The sequence below is a fragment of the Cornus florida genome, unplaced genomic scaffold, assembly GCF_030987335.1.
Source record: "Cornus florida cultivar Cherokee Brave unplaced genomic scaffold, ASM3098733v1 CherokeeBrave_3.0.0_Hap2_Chr04, whole genome shotgun sequence".
NCBI lineage: Eukaryota > Viridiplantae > Streptophyta > Magnoliopsida > Cornales > Cornaceae > Cornus > Cornus florida.
In genome coordinates this window covers 97,738,485-97,760,230 of record NW_026775574.1, presented here as the reverse complement: position 1 = coordinate 97,760,230, position 21,746 = coordinate 97,738,485, and the positions used below count along the sequence as shown (strand labels likewise).

Below are 21,746 nucleotides of genomic sequence, written 5' to 3'. Positions count from 1 at the left end.
CGAATCCAAGTTTTGTACATACATTTTTCATAATATTTGTCAAAACAACTTGAATTTGGTTCACATTCATGTCAATATTTTATACTAACGGATTTTTATTAATTACTTTATATCCAGTATATGATAATGAAATTAGGAAATTTTTTAAAACACCTTGTTTTATTATATTGGTTCAGAGGCCCAGTGGACTCTTGTCTTTACGTTGATGTCGCAAAGACGGACAATATGTCATTGTTTTTAAATTACCGATAAAAAAAAAATACAAGACTCGTCATTGAAAACAATGATATATTGTCCATTTTTACGATATCGATTAAGAGACAATGGTGTGTGGTGTGGTGGACTCCACATACGGCCTTGTCTTTACGACAATGTCGTAAAAATGGACAATAGATCATTATTTTTAAATTACGGATAAAGAAAAATATAGGACTTAAAAATACGTACTAGAGCATCTCCAATGCAATGCTAAAAGGGCTGCCAATTTTTAACTTTGCCAAAATTTTTGCCAATTGTAGCACAATAAATAGCTACTGCTATTTTAGAGAGAGAGAGGCGGTACCTGTGTTCAAATTCGGCATATATATATATATATATATATATATATATATATATTTAAAAAATATCATAAAAATTTCACCAAATAGGATTTGGTTTGCAAAACAAGAATTATAGACCTTGATTAAACCAGAACAATAGTTGCGTCATACCAGAACACAACCTTTGATGTCAAGAAGGAAGAGAGCAGAGTCCGTCCCTGCCATGGATTAGTTGATTTAGAAAAAAATTACAGAGAATTACAGAGCTTGATTAGTTGATTTAGAAAAAAAATTAAATCAAAACCCATATATACAAGTTAGCAGTTGCAGGGGGGGGGGGGGGGCGGGGGGGCAAGCTTGAGAGTTGAGAGCCAACAACTGAAGCTTGCAAACGGCGAACTCGAACTGAAACAACGAGAGAAGGGGCAATTTCAGAGTTGAGAACGAGAATAGAGATAGAGGCGATTGGGGAAGCTAAAATGATTTGCCCTAAATATATATATATGTGTGTGTGTGTGTGTGTGTATTATATATATATAAAGATATGAGTTTTGATTTTTTGATTTTCTTTTATATCAATTTTTTTTTGGGTCCTTTTTTGACTAGATATTTTAGATTTTTGTTTCTTTTTAATTATGTTTAATTTTAGTTTTCTTCTAATCTCTATAACTTGACTTAGGATGTGCCTAATAGTAATATTACTGATACAAATATGAATGGTGAGAATGGTAGTTGAAAAAGAACGGTGATTGTATCAAAAAATAGCATTTTGCATGAAATGTACCATTAGAGTAGAATTGGTAAAATGTAGCATTTTGACACTATAGTACCTGTCAAAATATAGATTTGGCATGTAAAAATGACTTTTAGCATTGGAGATGCCTAAGTACTTATACAAGCTCACACCGAAAATTAATCCAAAAGTAATTTTAATTGGGCCGAGCCGGTTATATTGTGATAATTATCCATAAAAATAATTATTCCATATATATTATATTAAGAATAATTATTTTTTATTTAATCAGAACTAATTAAATAATTTCAGTTGACCAAGTTTGGACTAACTTAAATAATTTAATTAAACATGAGACTCATATTTGATGGGTCAATTTGTCAAAACAAAAGTCAAATTTTAGTGTCTACAACTATGGTTGTATCATCAAACACAATTAAATAGGGAGTATTTAAGTATTGAATTTATTAAGAATTTAATTACGGAGTACTAAATTGGATTATCAAATTGCAATTTTAGATACACATATATGTTGGCCCATGAAACAAACCTACAGGGGAAGAGACGAAAATCTAAGTCCAATGCCAAAACATTTGGAGACCCAATGACCCAGGCCCATCAAACCCGCATGGACCCAGCAGCGGAGCTGAACTTCCAAGCTACCTCACTTTGATCTGATACTGTGTGAGGCCCAAAAAGACCTTTTTAGAGGCCCATTCAGGTTTTGTGTTCTTATAGTAGTGCTTCTGTTCTTCTCTCTATTAAAAAAATTGTGTTTTATTCTCCAATGAAATTAAAAAGAGATCAAATGGGTCAACCAGTATACAGTAAAAATAGGGCGAAATGCAAATAAACCTTCGACAAACTTTAAAACCCGGCCAGTGAACTTTAATTTTTTTTCAAATAACTCATATTCTGTCATTCAACTTCTAAAACGTTGTAACAAATTGATATAAACCTCTTTATGTTCTCTAGTAATTAATTACTAAATTTTTAGAGGAAACAACTTGAATCTATGGTGGATAATTTCATCAGCAAATTTCTATGATGATTGGTTAACAACTGTATTACTTATAATTACTGTATTAATCTGTTAGAAATATATTTTGCATTATTAATTCTTAGAATTGAAATACAAATAAAATGAACACGTATTATATAGCATTGTATTACGTGACTTATTGGGCACATCACCTGTCCTTAGTACGGGCATTGAAAAGTTTTATTTTACTTTTAAAAAAAGAATAAGTCCCACAAAGTCACCAAACACACATTTTCTCAGGAAAATTTGAAAATTGAAAAGTAGGAAACCTTTTACGGAAGGAAATTTAAAGGTGACTGAAAAGTTCAAACGTGTGAGATCCAAGTAAAAAGTCATGTCAAAACAGGTGCACCCATCAGTCATATCAACAACAAAAATGACGGTCTATGGCAAATTATTTCACACCCTTCCTTGTTTAAGTAATTAATTGTCCCATTCTAAAGTCTATGAGATGCAATAGAATAATAACTACTGTATAATGGTCAACTTGAGAAGTTTGTGTCGACATTAGACTAGGTCTGTAAAGTATTGATAGGCACCTGTACGAATCCAAGTTTTGTACATACATTGTTCATAATATTTGTCAAAACAACTTGAATTTGGTTCACATTCATGTCAATATTTTATACTAACGGATTTTAATTAATTACTTTATATCTAAGTATATGATAATGAAATTAGGAAATTTTTTAAAACACCCTGTTTTACGATACTGGTTTACAATAAGTGGCGCGTAGCATGATAGATGTAAACTTTAATAATTCGTGTTAAGCCATTAATCATAAATTTATATGAATCCCATATCTTAGAACTTCATGATTTTTACATATCTATGATTCATAAATAAATTGTTAGATATAAATACCTCCATTAATAATATCAAACCTTATTGAGATTAAATCCAACGTCTAGATTCTTTAACCACGAACTAATTTGCAACTCTGATCAACAGGTAAAGGTGGAAACTGATTTCTCTCTCTTGGTCTTTTGCACACACAAAACTTTTACGTGTTGTATCATTAATCGGGCATAATTGATGGAGTATATGCACTTTTATAAAGGTAGAGAAATAATTTATAAGTTGACCAAATAATATAATATTAATCTGATATCTATTTTATTTAACCACCAAATAATATGTCACATGTCCAAATCATGTGGGTCACAATTAAATAAATAATCTTACATTCTCTCACTTGGCACATATGATAATTTCTGTAGTAGTTTAGTAAAATAGTCATTAATGTGCACCATAAATCAGATTGACTCATTAAGTTAGTCATCATAAATACCATGGTAAATAAACTACCAATGCGAGTCATGGCGGTTTTATGTCCCTAAATGACACAGTCTCTTCCATATACCACAACACTAGTAACCTATTCAACATAGTCTATAAATGAGAAATATCAATAATGATCTAACAATAATGTCTTTTCCAAGATTATTCCTATTACCATTTATTAAAGCAATACGTACATGTACATTAATTAATAGGAAATATCAGACACATATTTAATGAGCGCAAAATGTCAAATATATATAAGCACTGTTAAGCAATCCACAATTAAAAAATAATTATCATTGACTATACATTCAAGACCTATTCTTTTAACATGTTCCATAGATGTCTTGAGTGGTAGTCCATTCGTTAATGGATTGCAATCATAAGTTGTGTGCTTATATGTTCGATAGACATTCATTGTTTCTAAACATCTTCTTTAAAGATAAAATATTTCAACTTTATAATACCTATTATTTTTAGGGTAAATTATATTAAGACCCTCTGAGATCAGGTCATATTCCAGGTAAATGAAGATTTTGGTTTTAATTTTCACTTACATTTGAATTAGTGATTTAGCATTTCACTTACATCCCAATTTACTTTTTACCTGCTAATTGACCATTTTACCCACAAATTTTTAATATAAAATATAGATAATCTTAAATGACAAAAAGCACCCCCCTCTGTGTGTGTGTGTGTGTGTGTGTGTGTGTATATATATATATATAGACTATTCCAATCCTAATCGTCCAAACCATTGTTATGCAGTGACCAAAAAAATTTGTTTTTCAGGCAGGAGGACATCCTCTATTGTTACTGATTAACACACCAAACCCAGCCATAACCACCACCACCCCATCACCCCATTCCAAATCGGCAACCAAATAACATATCAAACCTATAACAACCACCACCTTCAACCAAACCGGCATTGCTCCTCCACCCATCAACCACCCAAAACTTCCACAATCACCACTCATCTAGTCATCCCCATCGTAAAGCCAACCCTAGTTTTTTATTTTTTTTATTTTAAAATACCCATCAAGTTCTCTGCCAACCCAAACCCAATTTCTCAACCCCACCACCACCCCACCCCGTCGTCTAGACCCACTGCCCATCACCATTCCTCCACCTCTCTGCCGAGCAACGTTGCCTTTCAATCCCACCAAGGTAACAGCCTTCGAAACTCCAACCATTGCTGACATCACACCGCGAACCAACCTTGTCACCACTGCCGGCCAGATCCATCAACGTCGAGTCCTCTCTTGCTCACCCGTCGGAATCCTCTCTGGTCCGAGGATCGGACCTTGCTCGCCGTCCCTTAACGATGCCAGAACCGTGATTGCGAACCGCCATCACCGACGCTCCAACCATGCTGTGCCTCGCCGTCCCGTGTACTTACCGATTCGAAGTACATCACCCCCGAACAGTCCCAAATTCCCAACGGCATCCACCGTCGCCGCTGTGTACTGCCACCTCTTCTATCTTCGCAGTGCTGTCTGAGTCTTTTCTGGCCGGTTCAAACTCGCCGGAGGTGTCCGTGAATGACTCACGGCGGTGCTGGGAAGGATCGATGGCAGAAAGCTCGGATGGTGGAGAGATGGGGACGGTGGACAACTCGGTGACCATAGCCTTGTAGTTGAGGTCCATTGTGAGGACTACAAGGAAGTAGTATTCGTAGTTTGTTTTTGATGGCTCTATGCAGAGAGATGGAGGAGAGCGAAGAAGGCTAATGTGTAAATTATTTTGTATGTTATGGTAGTTTGGTCTTAAAAATAGTCAACACAAGGTCAAAGGCTAGTATAGTCATTTAACACCTCAAAAGTACTCTAACCCCACCAAAAATTGACATTGGGGTGTAAGTGAAATGCTAAACTACTAATTCAAATGTAAGTGAAAATTAAAACCAAAATCTTCATCTACCTAAAATATGACCTAATCTCAGGGAGTCTGAGTGTAATTTACTCTTATTTTTAATACAAGAAGATCAATAATTACAACATAAATTTGCATCAATCTGGAAAAAAAAAAAAATTTTTTTAAAAGAACAAGTCACACAAAGTCTACCAAACACATTTTCTCAGGAAAATTTGAAACTTGAAAAGTAAGAAACCTTTTACGGAAGGAAATTTAAGGTGACTGAAAAGTTCAAACGTGTGAGATCCAAGTATAAAGTCATGTTAAAACAGGTGTACCCTTCAGTCATATCAACAACTAAAATGACGGCCTATAGCAAATAATTTCACACCCTTCCCTGTTCAAGTAATTAATTGTCTCATTCGAAAGTCTATGAGATACAGTAGAATAATAACTGGTGCAAAAAGGCCAACTTGAGAAGTTTGTGTCAACATTAGACAAGGTCTATAAGGTATCGATTGGCAACTGTACAAATCCAAGTTTTGTACATACATTTTTCATAATATTTGTCAAAACAACTTGAATTTGGTTCACATTCATGTCAATATTTTATACTAACGGATTTTAATTAATTACTTTATATCTAGTATATGATAATGAAATTAGGAAATTTTTTAAAACATCCTATTTTACGATACTGGCTCAAAGATAGTGGCGCGTAGCGTAGACTCTTATCTTTATGTCGATTTCGCAAAGACAAACAATATATCATTGTTTTTAAATTACCGATGAAAAAAAAATACATGACTCATCACCGAAAACAACAATATATTGTCTGTTTTTACGATACCGATTAAGGGACAATGGTGTGTGGTGTGGTGGATTCCACATACGGCCTTGTCTTCAAGTCAATGTTGCAAAAACGAACCATATGTACTAAGAGCAACTCCAATGGGTTGCTATTCGGGCTACTATTTTTTCAAAATATGGCATGTGGGTTTAAAATGGGTTCTTTAATGATATGCCAAATGGGTTGCCAAAATATAACTTTGCCAAATATTGTGTCAAATATAACACAACATATAACTATTGTCAAATCTACTACTGCTCTCTTTCTTCTCTCTTCTCTCTCCCATGGGCTGCCAATTTGGTGTTTGGCTTGTGTGTGTGTATATATATATATATATATACAAGCACAACAGACATATACATATATATACACACAACACTGACATATATATATATATATATATATATATATATATATATATATATATATATATGCACAACAGACATATACATATATATACACACAACACTGACATATATATATATATACACATACATACACACAAGCCAAACACCAAATTGGCAACCCATGGGAGAGAGAAGAGAGAAGGAAGAGAGCAGTAGTAGATTTGACAATAGTTATATGTTGTGTTATATTTGACATAATATTTGGCAAAGTTATATTTTGGCAACCCATTTGGCATATCATTAAAGAACCCATTTTAAACCCACATGCCATATTTTGAAAAAATTCAGTGTTGTGTGTATATATATGTATATGTCTGTTGTGCTTATATATATATATATATATATATCCAGTGTTTTTATTTATTTATTTTTAATAATGCAAATAAGTTAATTAAAATACAAACACTTAAAAAAAAAAAAAAAAGTTGTTTAAAATTTTAGTTGGAAATGGTAGTTGAAAATGGTTGTTGTGTTAAAAAATAGCATTTTGGATGAAATGCACTATTAGAGCAGAACTGCTAAATTATAACATTTTGACAGTATAGTTCCTCTCAAAATATAGATTTATCATGCAAAAATGATATTTTGCGTTGGAAATGGTCTAAGTACTTATAAGAGCTCACACCAAAAATTAATCCAGAAGTAATTTGGATTAGGAGATGGAAAATGTCCAAAGGCAATTGATAGACAAAAGCAGGACAAATATATATCATCATAACATAGAATTAAGCTTCTTATTTCAAGTTTGTACAAGTAGTACTTAGATTTTTGCCCAAGGGTATATCTATACATTGCAACCTTATGTATTGTCAAGATGGACTTGGCAAACAACCAGAAATGGGCATTCCCTCTCTTTCAAGATTCAATCTCAAGGCCTTTGCTGTATACAATTTTTTGACATTAGACTTCTGTTCATCAAGCAACTTCACTAGGCTTCTCTTGGCATTTGCTCTGAAAGGGCAATTAGATGCCAAGAACCCATCCACCAAGTGCAGGTAGGCCTCCAAGTCATGGCAACATGCTACATCTGCATCAGGTTTTAGAAATGGTGACATCTTTGTATCGACCTTCAATTCTGTCCCAACATGGGCGTATGCCCATGGCATGTTGTTGTCGAGCACGTCGAGCATTCCTCCAACGCGAGTGTTTCTCAACTTTTTATCGAGGTCTTCACTCACAAACATTCCTGGAACCTTAGTTATTACATCTTGAGAGTTCACTACACGTAACACCTTAACGTTTTTGGCATTAATATTTCTGGCAAAGCCTTGGTTTCCGACACGAGGCCCGCCAAAGGAGAAGACGGCTATTGGTGGTACCTCCGGTGCACATGTACTCAACTCATCTGCCACCAAGAGGGCTAGGGCTGCACCGAGGCTGTGTCCGGTTACAGTAATGCTTAGCGTCTCACCTTTGTAGAGTTCCATTAATCTGCGCACTTCTTCAACCACTAATTCAGCTAGACTTGGCACATGAGCTCCGCGTGTCTTGTATAGACTCAAGAACCCGCACTCTACTTTGGGTTGTCCGTTGGCTGGGTTATTTTGTCCCGGAACCTGAACTAATAGATCCCTCATGTTCTCGGCCCACTCAAGACACGTGGCAGTTCCACGAAGAGAAATGACAATGTCTCTACGCCCTAACCGCGAGATCTCTCTGCGATCTTCACAAACCGCTACATACCCGATCCAGCTTGAACGTTGGGTCATCCACCCGAGATCCGGAGCCACGTCATCAACCCATTTGGGCAACCCAATGGACGATGTGGCATAGAGACTTTTTGTCACTCTGTAGGACCTATCTGGCAACGCCACATGTCGCAGTGGCGGGGCTTCCTCAGCTGAGGTGGCAGGATTGGAATGAAAACAATGGTAGGCGGCTTGTATGAACTCACCATATCTGATCACCTCTCGCCGGAGATTCTCGTCGAGCGGATCCAGGAGGCCGGACCAGTCATTGCTGCCGTGATACTCCTGCCACCGGCTACCGAGGTTATTCCTCGGAGAATACTCCGATGACTTGGATAAGAGCCGCTGGAGCCGGTTCAGGTGCCGCGGTGACATTTCCTCAGCCGCCTTCATTTCAGGCCAAATTCTGGCCAAATTCAACCCTTCCCGAAGGACTTTTCCTTTGTTTTCCGGCGACCCATTATTGGTATCTTTATTTACGGGTTGTGTGTCACGATCAGGTGGGTTGGGTTCAGTTTGCTTCTGCAGTAGCTTTTCGAGATTGGATAGATGCAACCGAGTCAACTCGGTGGATGTGACTGGCTTAACATTCTGTACCTTCTTTACAGAAGGTGCTCTTGTTACAGGGTTTAATGGTGAAATACCACGACAATTGAAGCTGGCACGTCTCGCCTGAAAGAGGTGAATGTTATGTGAAGGAAGTGTATAACCGATGTGCATCATTTTAGAGAGAGAAAGAGGGGAGAGAGAGAGTCAATGAGTTATAAAGAAACAGAGAAGACAGTCAGCAAAAACCAAGTGGTATTGAATGGATCGATTGAGGTATATAACTACATATATAGAGGGAGTGTTCAAAAAATGCCCTTTGTTTTATCAAATTACACCAAAACCTATGGTGGTCCATAATGTTTTAATTGTAAATATGAGGATTTGTAAGGGTTTATGTTTGTAACAGTCACACTATTGGACCGTTTCTCACATAGAATTGAATGAGTGTCCGAAAAGTCTGCTTAGTTGATAGGAATCGCTCTCCTGGCATTGCTCATCATTTTGACCGAAATGCCCCTCGCGTTCAATTTTGTTCAATTCAAATGTCAAATATACCCTTTCTTGAGCCCAACGAATTGGTTGACCAAAACTCTCCAAAACTTCTGGACCTTTCGTACAAAGACTGTTTTTTTTTTTTTTTTAAAGTACAAAACCTGTTAGAGTGTTGTGACAAATGAATGAAAATAAAAAGTTCAAAATGTCGTGATATTTTGAAGGACTAAATAATACTAACAAAGTAAATTAAAATATGGCATTCTGTTTAATGCCAATTATTGGTATTTTTATTAAAAAAATTTGGTAGTAAAAATATAAAAAACATATTTGTTATAAAAGTATTGTAAATTTGAAAAATATAATGATGAGTTTAAAAATATCATTTAAAAAAATTAATGTTAATTGATACAGTACCAAACGCTATAGTGCAGAAATATACAAAAATACTAAATTAGTGTTTCGATTTTTAGTCATCATTCACGAAACATTTCACCACTATGCAAAACAAAACAAAACAAAACAATTTTTGTTAAATGCGTTTTTTTTTTTTTTCACTATTACAGTGCCCAACAAAAACAAAAAACAAAACGTGAACCAAATAGACCCTAAACCAATAAATATAACATATTTAATTATGCAAGAATAATCTAATAATGATGGGCGCATAAGTTTAGAGAAGCTTTATATAAGCCGAAATTATGCTAATAACAAAACGGTCCTAAGAGTGCTTTCCAAGTAATAATAATGTATCTCTCATTTTGAATGTAGAGAGCGGAGGTTACAAATTTGAAATTAAAAAATCACTCCTCTACATACAAAGATAAGACTATCTATATCCGGGTCTCTTTAAATCCTATAATGACCAATCCTCTTACATTGAGTTTGCCCAATCTCATTCAAATGCATTAATAATTTTGTCTCACATATTTGGTACAATCCAACTCCTATAGTTGAAACATCCGGTAGTTCCAATATGTTATCACCAACTACCTTTTTTTTCAGTCAAGAGTAACGCAATTTTGGTCATTGATCAATGCCTACTCCTTAATTTGATTTGATCTATTTATTTTATATTTTGTGATAGGTAATGAATGCTCTCACTCATCCAAAAAAAAGTATGTGGTCGTTGGTATAGGAGAGTAGGAAGCTCCTCACCGGAGTTGATAAAGTAAAGATGTTGAACCTTGACAAGTTTAGAACTTGGAATATATATTCAAGTCAAGTAGTTACGTCAAGTTCCAAGGTAATTAATTTATCTGGCTTTATGTTTGCAATTAGCTAATACAATATATATTTCTTGCAATGACCAACTAACTAATCTATCTACCTTGCTATAATGGTCCAACATTGTCCAGTCAAAGGATTTCTTATTTTTTTTTTATAGTTAACCCGGGATGTCTGGGATGGCACGAATCTTTAGGGTCCCTTAATAACTCGACTAATCTCAGAAGATCCGGAAGGGCACCTCCCCACTCTGGTCGGGTAAGTGCAGGGGCAGTGGAAACTAGTCACAAAGAACACTCAGCAGGACTTGAACCCCAGACCTTGAGCTTACTAAGCTCAAAAGTCCAGTGACTAAACCGATAGGCCATATCCAAAGTGGATAAATGATTTCTTGTTACCTAAAACTTCCACAATTTTATTTTGTGATAAAGGTCTTAGTTTGCTCCTAATTTAAGGGTTGTAAATTAAATTTTAATGCATCAATTATATACCTATCAGAATCTATCAGAATTTCGAATTTAAGTGTGCTTAACCTGGAGTAGTATCAGAATGAGTGACCTCCTGTGAAATCTCTGATTTGGGAAAATCAAATTCGGACAATACTGTGTCGGATATGATGAGTGTGGTTACAAACAATACTTCACACATAATAGCAAATTAATACATCACCTCACATTTCAAGGGTTGTGAATCCATTTTAGAAGGCCAAATTGATAAATTAAGTCTAGCGAGCCATTTTTATTTACTTATTTATTTGAATTCAAGTTTTTCATCTAAAAAAATAGGGGTTAATAAGTTGTTATTGAGATCGGGGACATTATTTAGTATATGTCATACTTATGTCTTGACGCAATTGTAAAATTGTTCCATTATAAATTGAAGGTTACGAATTTGATAACGTATATTTAACTCTTCCCAGACCTTGCAATAATACTTATTTTGTGTATTTTATATTTTTTTACCTTGTACTTATGGGTAAGGATTTTATAGTATTTTTACATCCACCGACAGTCTTTGACTTGCATCCCATAACGGTCCCCAATTGAAGTTGATTATATTTACATTTCGGTATAAATTTTAAAGATTGTCCTAATCACTTACCCTCGCTTTTTAGTATAAATTTTATTAAATTTAATCCACTGCTTAGACTTATACATGGACAATCTTGATGTTGAATAAAATCTATGAAATCTTTAATATAATAAGACCAGTTGAGCAAGTTAGTGCTTAATACGAGCTCATAAAATTTAATATATTAGAATTTAAAATACTAAAAGTCTGAAATAAATTCGGTCAACTAAGAACATCTACACCCTTAATATAAAAACTTGTGAATATCTACCGCGTAAAAACTGCTTCAGAACTGTGAGGCCATGATGACGCACATCTTGGCTGAGGCCACATTAGTTTTCACCATATAGATATATATAAGCTTTTAGTTTCATTTATATTATAATTTATATGTCTTAATTTTGAAACTATTCCACAAATATATTAAACGTCCAATTTGCAATCCTCCACTTGCCTTATGCTTTCTTCATTTGTCACAATTACAAAGTACAAATTAAAGTGGTCCATTTTTTTAACATGATTGGATCCATATAAAGTGCAAACAAAAAAATTACTAATTTAAAAATTTGTTTCCATCACACACAAGCCACATGAAAAAATCGTGTTGCAAGTGTGTGTGTGTGTATATATATATATATGTGAGATTTGCCCTATCCATATACCACGAACATGATAAAGATTGCTTTTTTTTGCTTTATTTATAATTAATTGTTCTTTTTGGTTATTTGATACATCAGAGCCAATCAGGTTTCATTTTATTGCAGTTTGAAATGAAAAATAGGAGTGATCTAGTGGAGCAATTCAGTAGTGGGCACATGCCGAATCCATTATCCCATACACATCCAATTAGTAAAATGTGCTTAATTAATCTTCTTCCAAATCATAATTAATTTAATTGACTTCTGAAGAAATTATGAGCCTTATGAATAGTTGGATTAATTGAGCCACACAAAATAAAAAAAAAAAAAAAAAAAATTGTGTTAAAAATATATAATTTGTCTACTCGATGCATACATACTCTATTTAGTTTAATAAATCATGATATTGTCATGCTGCACATTACTTTTTTAGTCGTAATAAAGAAACAAAAATGGTTGTTGATGCATAACATCTAATGATTTCGTTTGTTTCTATGTTTAGTGATTTTGTCCTCATACAATTCTTTTCAAGTTTTGGTAAATAAGGTACTCCATATAAGGCAACTCTAAACATGCAATTAGATAATTAAAGATCTTTTAGAGTTTAAAGTAGAGTTAAAATTTATTATTTGTCTACTCGACATGCATATGTGCTCCCTTTTTGTTTAATGTGTTGGGACATTGTCACACTGCACTTTGCATTTTTAGTTGTGATAAAGAAATATCTAACGATTCTGTTTGTTCCGTGTTTAGTGATATATCTTTATACAATTATTTTCAAGTCAGACAATAACAAATATAAGTGGCTTTATACCTAACCTAAAATTTGTTTGCATCAATATGAACATGAAATTTAAAACTACACAGAGTATAATAGAAAATTAAGATTTCTGTAAGGAACTCTAAATATGCAATTAGAAAAAGAATTTTTGAAGTTTGAGTGAACAAAATCACATGGTTAGAAAATATAGTGTCAAAATTAAGTTTGAGTGAACACAATCACAAGGTTAAATTTTATTATTTGTCTACTCCATGCCATACATGCTCCATTTAGTTTAATAAATTTGGGACATTGTCACATTTCACATTGTTTTTATAGTTATAATAGAGAACAAAAAATAGTTATTGATGTAGAACATCTAAAGATTTCCACTTATGTCATGTTTGGTGACTTATTTTTTTATGCGAGTCTTTTTTTTTTTCTTTCTGCAAAACAAGTATAAGTAGGTTGACACCTAATGTAAAATTTTTATCATCACTAATATGAACATGAATTTAAAAAATATATCAAAATAGAATAGATATTTACGGTTTATTAGAAAAGACTTTTTTTTAGACTTTTAGTGAACACAATCACACGGATAGGACACGAAATGTGAGACAACTATTGGTATTGTTTGCTGAAGCTTTTCGGTACATATGGGTTGGAGTCAATGGTGGATGAAATGTGAAAAGGTCTAGCTAGGAGATCCATTAATGTTTCCAAGAAAGAGGCCACCGACTTGCCATTTCGAGAGGGAAAAAGAATACATATATTATATATATACATATATATGTATATATATAAAGCAATGTAACGTAAAAGATAAAAGAAGATAGAAATGTTGTCTCCCAACAAGCATTGTTAATTTGCAGTGTGTCAGCATTGAACAGCTCCTCGTGTAACGAATGACCCACACTGTTTTTGGTGAAAATATTAATGATAAACCTATAGAGTTGACTTTTTTGAAGTCATTAGTCACAACTCGTTATTTTGAGCAATAGATATAACTTTTTATTACTTAAAAACAATTAAATGCTGACTGATGAATTTAAATTATAGTAGCTGAGCTTGTTATTTTTTGTTCTAACCATATAAACAAAGATTGTGTTGCACAAAGCCAATGTGATGTTAGTTTGTCCCTGGTGGGCTAGGCACAAACTATCTAGATAGATCCAATAAATATGTAGTTCATGGAGGTATACCCCGAAAGTGTTTAGCTCATTTTATTTATTAATTAACTTAATATTTTTATTATTATTTGATAGGTATTTGATACGTAGTTAAATAAATAGAAATTATATATATATATATATATATATATATAAATTTAGAGTTCGAAAGTCGAACAACTCTAACTATTTTATATGAATGAAGAAGACTAATATAATCATTTCTTTAATATCTGTAACGACCTGACAACATCACTTCTTATTCTCGAAAAATTAGTCAAATTTATCGAGACTCATTATCATTACTCAATACTTATTTATCTTTTCATCTTTACAAGCTCACATTTTTTTTTCAATCATCTTTACAAGCTCACATTTTTTTTTTCAATTATATATATATAACAAATTTTGTTTGATGAATCTTCAAGCATGCAACTATTTTTTCTTACCTGCTCAAGTTTGCTTTTCAAATTTTCCACTTTGGACAAGCGCCAAAATATTTAGTTTAAGTGCTAATTTCCTTTTTTTTGACCAATTGCTAAGTTACTTTTTGTTGTTATTTTCATTTTTTTTTCTGTGAAACTAGTTAAGGGAGCTTCAAAGAAACTTCTACATTCCAAAAAAAGAAAAAGAAAAAAGAAACTTCGAATTAAGATAATAAAATTATTAACATATAGGAAAGTCTAAATAGATATTTTTATTTAAAGTAGACGACTTAAAGGACCATTTCTCAATGACTAGTCTCCATATTTATGTCATAATAATTACAAAAAGCTAAAAATTTCACATTTATACACACTATGTGATATGATATATATATGTGTCTTCCATCTGTATTGCCACATGACCATTATATACAAGAGAGAACATAATTATCAAGATATTTTCCCCTCTTATAACCTTTCTGATTTATGAAATTATTGGTACTTGGAAGAATTATTGTAAAACCTTGTTATTGGATCCCAAAATTTTAGTGAAAGTGTGAAGCCACTTTATTTCACAATGTCCATTGCAACATCCACACATACTTGTCACCACATTAATCACATAGTGGCCATAGTTTTCCACATCCACCATCACAATATATGTGCTTATTACTATACATCACTATGTTGTGATGGTACAGGGATAATGTTTTCCATCATATATCAGTCACTGTAAATCTCAACTCCACCATTGTCATTAGACTCATCGCCACGTGCAATGTTAAAAAGTCTTGCTTATGTACAGTGCACAATACTCCCGTTATTATAATTTTTGGATAAAATCAAGTACATGTAATTTTAAAAAGAGAATACTTCTACAAAAATTTAATCTTATCGTTGTGTTAAATTAGTTTTTTTCATCGGCATTGTCACTTCCAAAGTTATCACTTCTACCACTTTGTTTACACACACCACCACACTCAACTACAATGGCATCCATATCATGTAATCATAACCTACACCACCAAGCATTCTCATGTGACAAGTTCGGAAAAAATGTTCCATTCACAAGTCAATGTCACATGATAAACAGACAATTACAAGGACCACTCAAATTTGTAATTTTCATACATAATTTCTTTTATTTTGGACCTTATGACTATAATTAAATTTCTATATAATGTCTTGACTCTTTTTGTCATCTGATAGAATTTGAGAGGTATCCAAGTATTTATGGAAGTAATTGTTTAAACAAAGCTCTCACACATTTAGATTTATGTAAAAAGAGTGGTGGTATTGTCTGAGTGGTAAAAAGGATCAGGTCTAAAGTGTCCCCACCTTATTCATTTTATGTTCAATTCCCTCCACTCTCAAATAACTACTAACCATTATTAGACTAAAAAAAAAAAAAATTATGCATAGAAACTTTGTATAATGAAAAAAATTACAAAACATTTAGAAAAATATAGTAAAAGTACTCCCATAATTTCATTAAAAAGTTTTTAACTTTTGACAAAATTACCTCTGTCAATACTTATTCCTTTGCTGAGTATGGATGAACATGGGGATTTTTGGAATTATCTGAGATTTTAATTTTTTTTGCAATTTAGAAGTTATGAGAAACATGATATAAACTACTTTTTTTGTTATTAATAAAAGGAAAACTTTATAGTGTTTTTTTTTTTTAAAAAAAGAAAACTTTATATTTATTGAAATAATTCAGACTAGAAAAGTACAACCAAATTACACAGTATTTTAGAAAAGTAAATAGTACTTTTGGAAGTTAAAAATATTTTCCTAAGAATAGTATAGAATTAAAATCATCTCATGTACTGGAGAGGTCCAGTCCCATGATTGGCACTACCACATGATAAGTTAATTCCACTTTGTATTTGTAATTTTATTGTTTTAGGTTGAGGACCAAATTTGAATGTTTCCAAATTCGATCTTGTTTTAAATTTGTTAATTTTTTTTTTTTTTTTTTTTTTTTTTTTTTTTTTTTTTTTTTTGGGATCTTCAATTGCAGGAACTAAAAAATTTGAAATTAAAATCGTCCTTTAATTAGATTGAATTTGTGGTTAGACGTCGAAGTTCGAATTGAAGGTTGAATTTGTTCTTTTGCAAATTTTATTCCAAGTTTGCCTCAACAAATTCCAAAGCTGCACATATGAACCCACAAATCAAAAAAAGCAAATTTCTATTTTTTTTTTTTTTTAAATTTAAATTTTTTTTTTAATTTGGTACTCATATATATCATTCAAAAGAATTATTTACACCTAGCAAAAATTGATCATGACACTTTTAAAAAAGCAAAATTCCATACTATGGATTTAAAAAATAGGGCTAAAAGATTGAATAGACTTTCGGAATCAAATGCATGTAATTTTCTTTTACAAACTTACCTTTAACCCCTTACCCAAAGAAAAAAATAAAAATATATAAGGGTTTTGAAAAAAAAAAAAAAAAAAAAGGATGTCGGACCTTAGTCACACAAAGAGGATTAGCGGATCAACAGTACGAAAATAACAAAATCTAAATCACATAAGGTAAGATCGGGAGCAGAAGCCTGAGTAAAACGTTAATCATAAATAAGAATCGAAAAAAAGACATTATATGCATTTACATATATACTATTAAATATTTATACATGTTTGTGTGTGTATATATATAATTATATTTCAAGAGAGAGAGATCTTGAATGGATTATTTATGATGTGAATGCAAGTTACCTCGAAATTCAACCAATTTTAAGTTTGACAATGAAGCTGAGTTATGAATGAATGAATAGATTATAATTAATAAAACATTAAGAATCGGTTCCCTAGCAATGTATGGTTTTGAAAGCAGTATTCGTATCTAATGCCAATTTGATAATTATAATATTCACAACTTTTTTTTTTTGATAATAGAGAATAATAACTAACCATTGTGCTGATGCACCATATTCTTAGTATTCCAAAAACGTAAATCGTTATGAGTGCAATTAATTTTTTTAAAAGTAAAACAAAAAGTTTATGTGTGTGTAAGTCATCCATGACGAAATGTCTTTGACATTATTTTAATTTTCCATAAACAATTCTTTTGACATTATCTTCTATTATTTATTTCAGGTTGGGTAGAGATTTATTTATTTATTTATTTATTTAACTCTTGAAAAAGGATCGAGTGTGAGGAAAAAGAAAATAATAATTGATTGGAAAAGGGATGTCAATTTTATTTAAAATCAACAAATTTTATATATAATTACATTGAATCATTAGTTTATTGTTTACCGTCGGTTGGCATGTCTATTGAGAATAGTTTGAATTACTATTAATCACTAATCTACCTTCAACGATATAAAGACAAAAGCATGATAGTTAGCTAATTAAAATTTCATTTTCTTACTAATAGGTCAGTGGCCTAGCGGTATCAAATTCTTATTTTCCAAAAGAAAATCAGGAGTTCTAGTTTTAGTGAAGAAGCATGTGTGTGTAAGAACCAATTAAAGTTTTTGGGTATTTTTAATAATGCAGGCGAGAAAACAGTGAACCATAGAAGAAAATTCCTTTTCATGCTAAATGGTAAATTCAGAATGATGTCACTTGTCCTTGTTTGCAAAATTTAAGTTATGCCATATAAAAAAGTTAAGGATGTCCATTTAAATCAAGCGTATGTATACATACACACATATATGTATGTATGTATATATATATATAGAATAACTGTTGTTAACACCTATTTCATATTTGTTACTTTTATATACGGTTTTTTCATTACTCTCGATTCTCCCCTTCCTCAAATCTTTATGCAAATGATGGTTTTGGATGTTAAATTCCACTTTAGAACTTTTTAAAATAAATTTTCAAATTCATCAAATTGTCAATTTAAACTTAATTTTGTCCAAGTTGTTTCAAACCCTCTCTTGTCAACTTAATTTCAAATCCATTTTAAAAAATCATTGTTTTTACAAAACATAAATCTCAAGATGTTCTATTTATTCTACAAATGCTAAAAATTATTTAAAATGTCATTTTAGACCTTATTTTTTCATTTTTTTCCTCCAAAATACCCAAAACTTCTAAAAACATTATTTTGATTATTTGATTTCGTCCCTTTTTCTAGAACCCCAAAATATTCTCACATAAAACATTTCAACCCTTATTCCATCATACTAAAAAAAAAAGCCCATGAACTTGTTAAAATAAGCTTCATTTCTCCAAACCTCTTGGTTTTCAAAAGCCCCCTCACCAAATTTGTCAATCTCATTTTCACCTTTGATTTATTAATTCAAATTTATTATGTTTAATGTTTTAATTTACCATTATGAGATGAGTTTAAGTATGAGTAGAGTTAATTCCTGTAAATAATGACAAATATTTGATCTCCTAACACTCTGCATCAATGGGATCATAATATCATGTGTATGTGTAAAAGCTGAAAAGTGAATCACATCATCAAAGTTACCATTTATTTCATAAACCAACAAACATAAAGAAAAACATCAAAGCTCACTACACAGGTCTCATTTTTCACTTTAACAATCCACACCAGACGTGTGTGTGTGGAACACTGAGGGTTTAGGCCATGAAACAAAGACATATTTGTACATGTTTCATTTAGAAATGAGGTATCTGTTAAGGGCAGTTTTGCCCACAACCCTCTTTTGGATCAACAGCTCCTTCCTGAAGTCTGCCCAGGTAAAGGGCACATACTTTCTTGGGTAAGTCTCTTCATCCATAAGCTGTGGAGGGCAATCTATTAGGGCATTGCTTGTAGGGCTAAGAAAATATGCAAGTGACATCCTATTCCTCTCTTTATTGACCACTGCTCTGTGCACAACACTCCTCAGCCTCCCATTTGTCCATGCCTACAAAAGTAAATTTAATATATAAACTATAATCAATGATCATATTTTTTTTAAAAAAATGTCAATGTCACATTTTTGAAAAATATTATTAGTGAACCAATTTCATCAAAATCACCAAATCTGTTGTTTGTGACATTGTGTGAGAGAAATTACTTCAAGGGTGTCACCAATGTTGATGATAAATGAGTTGGGAACAGGAGATATTCCGACCCATTGGTTGTCACTCCTAAGGACCTGAAGACCACCAACGTCGTCCTGTAGCAATATTGTAAGTGTGTGCGGGTCAGAGTGGCTCCCTACTCCGAGACACTTCTCCGGGAGTGGACAAGGAGGGTAACTATTGACTCGGATCATAGTTGCCTCTTTCTCGTCGAAATTCTTGGTAAAGAAGTCATCAACAAGGCCTAGTCCATGAGCTAGCATCTCGAAAATGGTCATTCCTAGCTTGTCCAATGCATCCATGTACTCGATCAAGGCTTCACTGAGACATGAAGATTATAAAAATCAACATACAAATGCCATAATGTTTAATTTTGTAATTTGGAATATGAATATTTTACCTAAATGGTTGATGTTGTTCACCAAAAACCATTCTTGCAAAAGCCACAATCTGTTGTGGTGATTGAAGTAGTTGTAATATTTCTGCCCAAGGCAAGTTGTGTCCATAATCAGGATTAGTGGCACAGTACCCCAACGGTAAGGTTGCTGATCTACCTCCTTTCAGCTTCTGCTCCATGGGAAGGTCGAAAAGCTTTTGTAACCGCGTTTTTGCTTTCTCAACTATTTCCGAAGCAACGCCATGATCCACCAGCTTAAAGAATCCCCATTTTTGGCTAGCTGCAGCACGCCTCGGCATACTCTTGTCCTTCCTTTTCGTCCAAAATTCCTCGTAGACTTATAACCGGGATGTCATTGTCTCCATCCGTGAATTCGTTGTGACTTATTTCAGGCCATTCTTCCTTGCTCCATATGAAATTTTTGATGCATAATTTGTGGTTCACTGAGGACAGTGAATCCACAAATTGCTCTTCAATTTCTAGTCCCATTGGAGCTTCTCAGGAAATTGTTGTCCTCAAAAGGGCGTGTGTGATCCAAAGAGGGTTTCAAATGACTAGTGTGCATTAAACTTGTAATTTATCAGCAAGTGTGGTGGGAATTTCCAATGTTTTGTGTTTTGGCTTCTAGCCTCATTTGCATTGTTAATGGTGGTGTTTGATAGCCTTGAAGAAGGGGTTAAATAAAAGATTTTCATGGATTCTAGCTAGTATCATACATTGTTGTCTTTAATAGCTATTTAGCTGAAGAAACCTAAGATTCTTTGAATGTGACCATTAACATTGATTATATTATGGAAATAACAAAGATCTTTGAATAAGAAGCATAAATGCCAAATGTTCAAGGCTAATCCACATTACTTCAAGTCATTAATCAAGGGTGGTCTTACCTATGAGGGTACTGGTAATATTTTATCACCTCCATCTTATTTTTATTTTTTATTTTTCCCTAACAAGACTCCCGCAATGTTTATGGGAGAGACTTGAATCCTATACCTTTCATCTTTAGACGAGATAATGCTAAACCGCAGGCCTTGATCACGCTATTTATAGAAATGGTACAACAACAACAACATTTTGAAGTGTGTATTATCAAAGAATCTGAATTCCACCCTGACATACATAGTATTTCACTACTAACTAACATATGATGCATAGAAGATCATTTAGGTGTTTTTTTCCTGCTGCTAAAATGTGTAAAAAAAAAAAGAAAAGAAATCTTATATAAAATCCTAAATGAAATAAATATATTAAAATAGTTCAGGAGTGAAAATCCAATGTATTAAACAATAAAACTGAATACATGCATATAATAGTTCAACCATAGCTAGCTAAATAGGTTTCTAGCAACACTTAAGCAGAAAAGGAACAGGGTAAGCAAATTGAAGTCAATACAATTTAGCACAATTAACTATATACGAAGGGAAGTAATTAATGAAATGTCATATATATATATGTTCAAATTCTGTAACCCCACAAATGTTCTTGGCAATTGTAGGAGACAACCCGGTCATCGGATCGGATCACCATCTTCATATTTCAGAGATGAATATAATAGTTTAGTCCCACCTGCAAAGAATAGAGGTTGTTTAGCCAGAAACAGAAAAT

At 32.8% G+C, this 21,746-nt stretch overlaps 2 protein-coding genes and 1 pseudogene across 25 annotated transcripts in view; all 3 read right to left on the bottom strand.

Moving 5' to 3' along the window:
• Positions 1 to 7,348: 7,348 nt before the first annotated feature.
• On the bottom strand, positions 7,349 to 9,190 carry LOC132302368 (phospholipase A1-Ibeta2, chloroplastic-like). Its single transcript, XM_059799205.1, has one exon. It carries the CDS (start codon positions 9,122 to 9,124, stop codon positions 7,523 to 7,525), a length of 1,602 nt encoding a protein of 533 aa, XP_059655188.1. The 5' UTR covers positions 9,125 to 9,190; the 3' UTR covers positions 7,349 to 7,522.
• Positions 9,191 to 19,163: 9,973 nt separating this feature from the next.
• Positions 19,164 to 21,283, bottom strand: LOC132304113 (gibberellin 20 oxidase 1-like; annotated as a pseudogene).
• Positions 21,284 to 21,401: 118 nt separating this feature from the next.
• The window catches only part of LOC132304111 (uncharacterized), a 159,289-nt gene continuing 158,944 nt past the window's right edge, over positions 21,402 to 21,746 (bottom strand). For all 24 annotated transcript variants that reach the window (XR_009481508.1, XM_059801636.1, XM_059801639.1 and 21 more), the window contains one exon: positions 21,402 to 21,707. The gene's annotated coding sequence lies outside the window, so the exon portion shown is untranslated. The remainder of the gene's footprint in view (positions 21,708 to 21,746) is intronic.